The sequence below is a fragment of the Polypterus senegalus genome, chromosome 15, assembly GCF_016835505.1.
Source record: "Polypterus senegalus isolate Bchr_013 chromosome 15, ASM1683550v1, whole genome shotgun sequence".
Lineage (NCBI taxonomy): Eukaryota > Metazoa > Chordata > Cladistia > Polypteriformes > Polypteridae > Polypterus > Polypterus senegalus.
Genome location: NC_053168.1, coordinates 38,689,470 through 38,701,261, shown reverse-complemented (window position 1 = coordinate 38,701,261; position 11,792 = coordinate 38,689,470). Strand labels below are relative to the sequence as shown.

At 40.0% G+C, this 11,792-nt stretch overlaps 1 protein-coding gene across 1 annotated transcript; it reads left to right on the top strand.

The window, feature by feature from the left end:
- The first annotated feature begins 841 nt into the window (after positions 1–841).
- LOC120515922 (zinc finger protein 827-like) lies at positions 842–7,050 on the top strand. Its single transcript, XM_039737293.1, has one exon. The coding sequence runs from the start codon at positions 2,300–2,302 to the stop codon at positions 5,411–5,413; it is 3,114 nt and encodes a 1,037-aa protein (XP_039593227.1). The 5' UTR covers positions 842–2,299; the 3' UTR covers positions 5,414–7,050.
- The last annotated feature ends 4,742 nt before the right edge of the window (positions 7,051–11,792 follow it).

The window sequence follows — 11,792 nt, the reverse complement described above, 5'->3', positions numbered from 1 at the left end:
GACAGAGATGTAATCTGAGTTTCCAAAGTGGGGATGGGGCTCTGCCCAGTACGCGGCAGGAATGTTCGTATAAATAAGATCCAGCATGTTCGTCCCTCTCGTTGTAAAGTCCTCAAACTGATGGAATTTAGGGAGCACTGACTTGAGATTTGCATGATTGAAATCTCCAGTGGCAATAACCAGTCCATCCTAGTGATCAAAAAAAAAAAAGAATGAAGATACAAAAAATGAAGTCCAGACAAGTATGAGAGGGTCTGATGATTTCTGATGAAGTAACTTTTGTGTCAGCTACAATCGTTGCCCAACATGAAAACGTGCAGGAATGGTTGCATTTTAAGTTTGTAATTTTTAGATATTAGGTGGGCTTTCTTGTACTTAAACATTCATTACAATGTGCAGTTTAACCAGGCACGCCTAAGCTTTGTTATGCCTGTTTTCATGCGTGTTTTTATATAACTGTTGCATTTTTACACACACCGTGTTTGTACATTTACTGTAATGAGGCTGCACATGTTAACTCTACTGGCGTGAAAATGTAGCAGTGTGGTATTTTTACTTCTTACTTAGGTAATTGCTGGTCAGAAGCTGTTCTTGGTTGCTAAGAAGAAGGCAGTGGTTGTCATGCAGAAGGGATCACATGTCAGGAGGCCAAACAGTCAGCAGGTGTAGATCACATGTGAGGAGGCCAAAAGGTTATCACTGTGAGGTGACCTCACTTGTTTACCCTTTAGCAAGAAGCACAGGAGGAAGGCATTCAGCAAATCCGAGGGGTGGGTGAATTGAGGGGGGTTGGGGGATTAGAGGTTGTGGGAAAAGCAGAACAGAGAACTGAGCAGTCACATTCAAACAGCTGGATTGTTTTGCTTGAGATGTGAAAGGGAGGGCCAGGGTCAAGATTGTTGGTCAAAGTAACAGATTTAAGAGTCCAGTATGAGTGACTACATCTGCAAGGCAAAGGTGTGTCCATCATACTAAAAGACCTGGGGTAAGTCAGGGAAAGATTCAGATGAGAAAGAATTGCACATACTGCATGGATTTGGCAGGGTGGGGATCAACTCTGCAGAATAGTAGACTTTGGAATGTGGAGCAGGTCTCGATGTCTGGTGGGTGCCTTTTACTTGTATCAGTGACTGGCTTCTGTGTGGCTTCTGCTGGCTGTCAGGTTCTGATGATCTAATTAGAAAATGAAAGTTATCTTTTTTTCTTAATGAATGTGTTATAATGTTCCACGAGTTTGAAAGTGGATTTTGTTACCACTGCTTTCCTTGTTTATTTATTTTCTACTGATTTATGTTTCCTAAGAAAGACAACTGATTTTGTTGTAAGCATACTGTGAAAGCTTCTGTGAAGCGTATAAATGTATTCTGTTTCCATAGTTGATATGACACTTTGCCTCTTACAGTATGTTGTGAGTGTGCAGCACATTTTTAATTTTCATAAAGATCCAGATATGATTTTAATCTAGACGCCTTATGGTAAAGTACATTTCAGCATGCCACTGGGGCTCAGGAACTGCACAAGAAGCCTGGCTTGCTGCGGGCCATATGCTTGGTTGCTATGGTGATGCAAGCATATTCATGAGGTGGAGGTCACATGTCCATGGAGCAAAAGGTCAGGAGGTGCAGCTCAAATTTCAGAGGCCAAAGATATTTGCATAAAAGACACAGAACCCAGAAACTGAAAAAGACAGAGAAAGCTGATCTGATGAAGAGAGGCAGAAAACGCGCGGTGTGGCTGGCAAAGCTAGGGACATGTTTGGAAATGTAGGCGCTGGGCACAAAGAAAGATGTGTATAAGTAAGGTGGCACCTCTTAAATCGGCAGTATGTTGGTAATAATCGTGCAGTGTTTCCTTGCTGAGCTTTAGGAATGCCTGAAGTGGAGAAACAGAAGCTTTCTAAAAGGGAGATGCTGTTCAGATGCTGCATTTGGCTGTAGCCTTAGTGTTAATGGACTGTATTTTCTCTGGATATGCAGAGAGTTGGACTTAAGTGGAATATCTGTGGGAATGAGGGATTTTCCTCCTGTCATGTGAGTTGACCATTAATCATTAAGTAGTTTGCACTAACCATTAAGTTTAACTGTGTAAAACTGTGATAGGTACTGAATCATTTCTTGCATGTTAAATGTAATTCAAATGAGAATTTTTGTGGCAGTTGTGGGTTATTACCAGTTTGTTATTGCCAGGTTTGGGTTGTTGCTTCCATTAGTGATGAGTTGCTAGTTTTACAGTGCAACATATCTAAGACAAATCAGGCCTAAAACTGGAACGTAACCCCACTGGGATCGTAGGTAACAACATGCAAGGCAGCAGAAGCCATAAGAAATCAGACATGGTGGTCATCATTGATGACGATGAGACAGAAGGGCAAAGTTCATGCAAAGGAATTTCAGCAAACGAGTTAGGGGGGCAGTTAGGAATTTCAGCAAACGAGTCAGGGGGGCAGTTTTTCTTAATCACTAGTCTGATTGAGTCCCTGGGAAGCAGGCTACTGAACAGTCAAAGGGAACTTGCAGCAAGAATTGAAAACAAGTTGGAGGGTAATCAGAAGGAGCTGTCTCAAAAGATGAACACCTTTGAGGAGAGGATTTTGAGCACAATCAATACATTGGTGGAAAAGGTATTATTAAAACAGGACATGCAAGAATTAGAGCAAAGGCAGACTGTAAGTACGCTCTCAGCCACTGTGATCAGTGACAGGTTAGATGCTGTGGCCAATAGCATGAACAGCTTAGAGCAAAGACTGAAGGTGGTAGAAGGTGTGTTGCTTATCAAACAAGGTGGACAAACCATGTCTTCAGATGACCAACCCGAGAGGCCAACTGCTGACCTTCTAAGTGCCACACCAGTGCATTGCAAAGGTCAAGGGACTGCCAGAATGACAGAGAGAACCTTGGAACCTTTGTTGCAGGATATCAAAAGAGAAAACACACCACCGCTGGCCATCCAAGCACCTTCAGTTCCAGGTTCACCCACTGAGTTTGAGAAAGACAGAAGAAGAGAGTATCTACAGGTGCCAACTTTTAATGGGGAAACAGACTGGTTGGCTTTCCTAGAAGAATTCGAGGTGATGGCAGCACAGGCTAAACTGGATTACTCTGAGAAAGGCTTACAGTTGGCGTTACACCTTAAGGATGAGGCAGTGCAAGTGCTCACTCAGTTGCCTAGTGATAAATCGCAGGACTTCAATGAACTGGTGCGAGTGTTAACCCTGAAATATGGACGGCATTATGATGAACATTACGACCACATCAAAAAGCAAAATGAAAGCTTTGGCAATCTGGGAAGGGATTTAACACTACTGTTACAGAGAGCTTACTCAAGTGTGCCACACAATGTGAGTAACCCTTTGATTCTGGACAATTTTCTTAGTGGAATTGTCAAGCCACATGACAAAGAAATTAGCCCTAAAACATCTCTAGGAAGTTTCATTAAGAAGGCAGCTCAGCATGAGGAAATGCTCCAAAGCACATGCCAGGGTCCTCTAATCTCCAGGTTCAGAGCAGAGGAGGAGGCATTTGTGGAATATAATGTTTCAGACAGCATATCAGAATCTTCTTATGAGGACAACGAGGACAGGTCTGAAAAATCTCTACTTGAGATCAAAAAGCTGAACAGTTTTCAGGACGGTCATGAGTCTACGAATGAATATTCCACAGAACACCTTGGCTTCAATAAAGCCACCACCGGCCTTTTGAAACCCAACACCCAAGCTTTCAGTAGTTCACCAGGCAGTAATATGAGGCTCCTGCAGCCTGACTCCTCAAGACCCAAAGAAAGTGCTTTGGCACTGAGTAGAGGTGGCACCCTGGCTCTATTATCTTCTTCCCATCATGCTCAAGAATTGAACATCACCGCAAGGACTTCAGGTGCTACAGGTATGGTATCTGCTACTGCATCACCAAACAACAGTAGAGATATGACCAGACTGAGCTTCAAGACAGGTAGCCTGGAAAAATGTAACACTGGACCAGTTCATGATGACTTCCCCCAGAGAAATGCTGTTGAGAGAATGAAGACAGCGGCCAGTGTAGCTCTTTATGACAGAAACACTGTGATGACATTGTCATCTTCATCCTCATCGTCAGCAGAACCAGTCACAGAAGAAAACAGTAACCGGACTTTCAACTTTGATGGGTTTGATGCTCCATTTAGTTCTCTGTCTGCTAGCTCAATCTTGGCTACCCTGTCCAAAAAAGTTACTGAAAGAAGCCTTTCACCAAGCAGCCTTCTGACGGAAGAGACATCTCTTGTGAGATCACCGCAGAACCTTGCACAATCATCTGAAATTAAACACGAACCAACAACATTTTCAGAAACTCCAAGTCTTCAGCTGTCTTTGGCCTCTGTGGTAGACAAATCCATGAGCCAAGTCTGTTCCATTGAGGAAAACGGGAAGATGTATCATTGCTCTGAGTGTGGGTTGATCATTAAAACAAAGAGTTCATTTAAACGACACATGGGAAGGCACACTGGCCTGAAAGGACACTTTTGCTCACTGTGTCCTTTCCGATGTTCTCGGAAAGACAATCTGAAGAAACACATGAAGCTTCATGAGCACCAAAATAGAGAGGAGACCTTTCAGTGTGAGATGTGCTCATTCACTGCTCGGAAATTCAGTCTCAAACGACATATGCAGTGCCATCAACATTCTTCCCAGAGTGAGTGTGATTTAATGGAAGACTCAATGACAGACACACCAGAGGAGGCTTTTCATCTGGAAAATCATGTAGTCAGGCTGCAGAGTCAGGGCTCAATGGACCTTCATGGTGGGGTGAGCGAGGGAACCACTGATCATCTTCCAATAAAGGTTGTTGTCAAAGAAGAGCCAGAAGAAATGGACATTTCTGTGTCTCCCAGCCCTAAATACTGCACTGCTCAAGAGCCTGTTGCTTCTAACAGACTAACTGGTCTTCTATTAAATATTGTTGCAGCTAATAAAAATAAAATTGCAGCAAATGATGAATCTCAGAATTTCTCATTTCAGAAGACTCAGTCTTCTAACCAAGACCTACAGTGTATGGTTGTAGGGGCCAACACATCATCAACAGCAGATCACCTTTGCTCCAACGGCAGCAGTCTTCCTCAGGGTGATGGTGAAGCCAAGGCTGTCTTCCAACTGCCCAAGGAGGGCCCACAAGATGACAAGAAAGTGAGTGCAGAGAGGAATGTGTTAAAAACTGAGCCAATGGAAGAAAGCAGCCATGAAGATCCCCCGATTTGTGCTCATACAGTAGACTTCAGCACTTTAGTCGAGCATGAAGGCAGAAATCAGTTGCATGAGACCAACGTACATGCTCGGAATCCATTGTTTACTGAGGATATCTCTGTCAAGGTGGCTTCAGAACTCCTCTTCAGACTGTCAGAGAAAGCCAAGCTGACAGCCTTTAGTGAACCTGAATGTCAAAGGTAAATGTTTTGAGTGTGGTTGGATTTTAAAAGATTCTATTTTCCATTTTTTCTTTTTAAGTCATAAAATAATGGATAACAAAGAAAATCAACACTTTATTACACCTTAAATGGAGGTAATTGTAAAAATTTTAACTTTATGTCACTGTACAACCTCAATAAGATACACTTGTCAAAAGAGAATAATAAGTTTGTAGCATACTGTTACATCCTGGATGGAGTCATTTTATCCCCATCCATCCATTATCCAAAACGCTATATCCTAACTACAGGGTCACGGGGGTCTGCTATAACCAATCCCAGCCAACACAGAGCACAAGGCAGGAAACAAACCCTGGGCAGGGCGCCAGCCCACTGCAGGAGTCATTTTATTTAATTGGTAAATCTGCAATAAATATGTAATGATAAGCCACATAACCTCCCTTTCATTACTTTATATGACATATGCTGAAGCAGGTGGTAGTTTTACTAGGGTTCACTTGAATGCTAGACTCTCTACAATAATATATGAACAGAATGTTAAATTCAAGAATGAATTGAAGAAACTATGAAAAAAGAAGACTTTCTAGCAGGCATACCATGTTTTAAACATATATGTTTATATTATATGGAGGGGCTGCCCAAAGAGAAAAGATTAAGCTTGTTAATGTATACAAATTTAATACTGGAAGCAATGCTTATACTTCAGATAATTTTTAACTTTATTTAATTTTTTTCCTGAACAGCACCCAATATGTATACACATACAGGGTAAGTCAAAATTATGTTAACACTAATGGTACTGCTATGTATATACTTATATACAATATTTGTGGTACATGTGTCGAACATGATGGCAACCGGGTTGAGACATTCCCAAATCATCTTGCACATATGAAGTATTGTGAATAAATTGTTTCCGCCATTCAAATGTTAACATAATTTTGACTCACCCCGTATGTATATATATATGACAACAGGGAATCAATAATTATCTGCAATCTTGTGATAATTTTCTGTTTCTCTGCCCACAAGTGGAAACATGGTGTGTCTCTGGTCACAGTGGTAAAGTTCCAACCATGATCAGTAGTATCACTTTTTTTACTAGGAGTAAACATGGACACTCCACTCTCTGTTTACACAACAGAAAAGCAGCAAGTAGTGAACTGTACCAGGGGATGAAATCCATAGAAGGCTTTCTACACAATATAGAGATAGTGTTTTACCATGGCAGAGTGTTTACGAATCGATTGAGAAGTTCAAATATGGCTAGACAAGTATTAAGCACAAAGAAGGAGTGGGACACCCATACATGTTCACTACCGACAACAACATCGAGTAAATCTGTACCATGATTCTGACGAACTGATGAGAATTTTGGACTCTGATACACGATCAATCCTAAAAAGTCTATTACTGCTTGCTCTTCACCTTTGGTGCAAACAGAGAGTGGAGTGGACCTGTTTATTCCTATAAAACAAAAAGAGAATGCGATTGATCAAGCTCACAACTTTACTGCAGTGACCACAGACGCACTATATTCCCATTTGGAGAGGGAACGCAGTACAGTCAACCCAAACAAGAATGACAAAGGTATGGATACATATTGACTTACCCTTGTGTGTGTGTATATATCTATATATCTATCTATCTATCTATCTATCTATCTATCTATCTATCTATATATATATCTATATATATATACTGTATCTATCTATCTATCTATATATATATTTCTTAACTTTTGTTAAGATAAAAATGTAGAAATCATGGTACTATTTTAAATAAATGTGAATTTATAAAAATAATCTTTAATAGGGATAAATTACTAACAATTTCTCTCAGCTAAGACAACATATACTGTCAAAGTATGTAGCATTGAAGCTGAAAAAAATGGGGTATTGTGCATATATTTAATTTCCTGCCTGTTGTAGTAATTATTATTAAAGACAAATTGAAAAAATATTTTTAATTAACACAATGCTATATTTACTTTAATCATTAGTCTTTTCTGAGTATTATGTTATTTCCCAAAGAAACAGCACATTATCTGACAAAAAACATGGGGAGTGCTTTACAGTAACACTAATATGAAATTATGGATTTGAATACATTGTTTCTCCTTTATAATTTAAATTATATGTGTGTGTGCACACTGTATATATAACATATGCATCAAATATTTGTTGTGTTAATCTATCAAAAGAAATAAAGAGCTTTTTTAAAGACTGGATAATTATACTCTGAGAATGACACTGGTGGTAACAAATGCAAAGGTTTCTGCCTGGTTGTTGGTATTTTGTATAAAATATCTTTCAAGATTGAAAGACAAAATCAAAAGAAAATGAAGACATGAATGGATAGACAGAAAAGCAGCAAGTTAAAACACAACATGTACTTTTGTGGTTTTTGTAATCTATGTAACACGGTAATTTGCCTTCAGTGTGACATGCTTTTATTTTACAAAGATACATTTTCAGCCCAACTGATTATTCTGAACTGGCCCTGTGTGAGTTGGTAGCCATTCTCTGCATTGAGCTGACTGTCCAGCTGAGTGGAATTCCTGCCTTGTGACCAATGAGGCCAAAAGAAGACATACAATGGAATAAGCTAATTTGGAGCATGGAAATAGCTACAGTATGTTTTGGGGAGCATAATGGTACAGAATGCAATAGTGTGCTGTCCTTGCCTCATTTCCCAACAAAGGTACTTCTTTGTATAGTTTGTGCATGTACTCTGCGTGTACTCTCAAATGTAACTCCAGTATGGTTTCTCCAACAGTCCAAATGAATGTTTCTAGGCTGTTAGTAACTCTGAATGGCTAAAAAACTGTTTCCCCTATCTGAGGCTTGATGAAGAAAGGTTTTATTTCAGTTAGGCTTTTGTTCAGTTATACAAACATTCATTTTTCAAGTGTTTTATTTCATGGCAGGATGACGGGGGCCAGAATTTATTCTTGTAGCATCATATGTAAGGCAGAAACCAAATCATGATAGCATCCCGGCTCACTGAAGGACGCAGCAGCTCAAAGAGTTCCAGTTTAGACTTCCTAATTAAATAGACAAATAGACAATGACTAAAATAGAGGCTCTACAGTATATGATAGATAGATAGATAGATAGATAGATAGATAGATAGATAGATAGATAGATAGATAAATTTCCCCAAAACAAAAGAAAATACAGTAGTCATTTTCAGTTCTGGCAGAATCCATCAGTAATCCATCTGTCTATTCTGTGAGTCCAGAGAATTATGCAGTGCTTGGGTATTTCCTGCAGATTTTTGGCAAAAAGTAGGAAAAAAAACAGTATGTGACACAAATACAGTACCTGCACTGTACCTGAATAATTCAAATATGTCAATTTCCCTAACCTGTGGGTGGAAATTAGCATAACAGAAAAAAAACCCACATGGACACTGGCAGAATGCGAGAACTCCCACACTGGCTGACCAGAGCTTAAACGCAGGTCCCTGGAGCTGTGAGGCAGGAGTGCTGACCACTTTGTTGCATTTCCTTTCTTCACATTACTCTCTGTCTCTCAATTTCTAGCTCCCCTTGCCCTCAGCTGTAGCCCTCGACCTCTTAACCCCAGTCTAATTGAGCCCTGACAGGAGGTGGCCACTTAAAGTTCACTAGACTTCTCTGCACACCAGAGCTCTAATGCAGTTAAAAAGACAACTCCTAGGTAAGCTTGCGCTTTCCAGTAAAAAGTAAGGCTTCAGTAGTTCCCTTTAATGGATCCTTGCTGCCACCTAAAGGTCAACAATAGGTACTGCTGACATTACTAATGCTTCCCTTACCATAAGATGCAATGACCACCTAAACATGAACAGTGACCCTGGGAGACACTGCTTTAGACTGCTCACTTAAAACGTATTTCATCCCTGGCCTGAAGTCTGCCTCTTTTAGGTTTTTCTCTCCATAGTTGGAGACGGTTTTGTAGTGATTACGTCTGGAACAGTATGACAAAAACTTTCTGTCTCATTAGAAAAATGCAAAAGGGAAAGATATAAGAGGTATAACAAAAACTTGAAAAAGGATGCACTTTCACTTTTAGAGACATTTACACAAAATGCAAAAAGCATCTACGGTGATCATCATGTCAGGCTCTCTGACCAGTCCTTTGTTTGCTTGAAATCGTCACAGAATGTTTTCATGAAAGATCAATTATTACCCCAAGATAGATAGATAGATAGATAGATAGATAGATAGATAGATAGATAGATAGATAGATAGATAGATAAGGCACTATATGATAGATAGATAGATAGATAGATAGATAGATAGATAGATAGATAGATAGATAGATAAGGCACTATATGATAGATAGATAGATAGATAGATAGATAGATAGATAGATAGATAGATAGATAGATAGATAGAAAAGCAATAAAGTGCGGGGCCCCCGTGATCTCCAGAGCGCACCTCACTTCACACCATATCTCTGTTCTGTATTTTGTTCCTGTTGTGTGGTGGGAATGCAACACTCAAAAGTGGCCAGGAAGCACAAGTGGCTCAGGGCCTTCATCGTATTTGAACTCATTGGTTCCTGAAAACAAAGTCCCTGTGATGGGAAAACGTCTAAAGTTTCAGTACTGACACTATTTTAGTACAAGAACTCACAGCAATCCGCTATCCAGTGCTCACACTATTCCACTTCAGTCCTCACGATATAAACCTATCCAATCAGACCTAAATGAAAAGCTTTTAAAGATGCCAGCTGGTTGATGTGAGCAAAACATGATCAGAGCAGGAGTTGTATTGGTCACTCTTATGTGATTGTGGTACTGTGCCACATAAAAGAAAATGTTCATGTGGATGGTCATTTAAAAGAAAAGCCCAGACATGTAGAGAAAAGAAAGCAAAAAGAGAAGCAAAAGATGTTACTTTGCTAAAAACTATCTTTGACATTTTCAAAAAAATAACCCAAATAATGATTTGACCAAGCAGCTAAATCTAATGAGAATGACCTTCAAGATAGTCACGAAAGGAAAAGACTACAATCGCCCACCACTGTGTGCTGCCAGCAGCATGCAGTTTGATTCTGTGGCCTCCTGTAACACCGACATGGGTGTGAGCAACAATGTGGAAGGACAACGAGGCCACTGCAGGAGGTGAGGTATACTAAGTAACACCAAACTTGGTCCTTTATTTTATTTGGTGCTAATATGAGAACCCAAAACACTCATTTACGTGTCACCTTTTGCCACAAAGTGGCATATCACTTTATAAAATGTTTATTTCATATTTGTGTGATTATGCACTCATCAATTTGCTTGTGATATTCTTTCTAACACACTAATGAACAAAAATGGGAAGATGAAGTTGGCCCAGTGTATGTTTTATACTTTTTAAAAACTTTAATCCCTGTGACTAATTGACATATTGACATATGTGATGTTCATAGTGTGTGGGAATACACGTGTGCCTAATGTGGCGGTGAGGTTAGGTGAGTGGAGACCTTTTGGACTTTGTCACCCAGTTTTAATCCAGCCTTGAGAATGGCTATCAGTTTTGTCTTTGTCCTCTCCTGCTATCCAAAGTGCATCCCATAACTGCTCTTATTATCCAGATCAGCTTCTTATTTCAATGGGACACTCCTGAAGTGATCTTACCAGCACAGCACGCTTTTCCATATTCCACAGTAATGCAAAGTTACAGAACATGTAAAGGATGTCACTGCGCAAATTAAAGGAATGCAATCTCCAAAATGAAAAAATAAACAGCCTGCTCTGCCCTTTCTTATATAGTTCCTCTATGTTACTAGACCAGTCCAGCTTGTCACTGATGTGGACCCCCCAAGTATGTGTACCAGGGTACCACATCTGCATCCGCAGTCGTGACTATGCCATTCAATGTGGACTACTAAACTTCTCTTTGGAATGATCAGAGGTGGCCTGAGTGAGACATATTTCCGTTGCTGTTACATACTTCAGCATAAGTATGTGAGTGCTTCATATTCACACATACTAAAGTATCCCCAAGCTCTCAATATGCCTCACTGCACAGAGATGAATAAGCATTTTACTGATACTTGGCAAGTGTTATTAAGAACAAAAGAAGCTTTTGTTAAGGTCTGTTAAATAACAGTATATGTGTAAGGCATTTGTGCAGAACCTAAACTAAAGTGATATCCAAATATTCGGTTCTTATGTTGTTGTTTCCTTTTTCTGACAATACATGTTGTTAATGCCATCATTCCCAGTGAGTGGACCAGACATGGGTTTACAGAGGTTGGCACTGCTGCCACACAGCTCCTCAGTACTGCATTTAAATCACAGCCCAGGGCTCTCTGTAACATTTGCTTTCCCTTTGTGTGTCCATGAGTTGTCCTACTGGTTCTCTTGTTATTCTCCCTCATTCCAAAGATGGGCCTGTCAGATGAGTTGTCTGCTCTAAACTG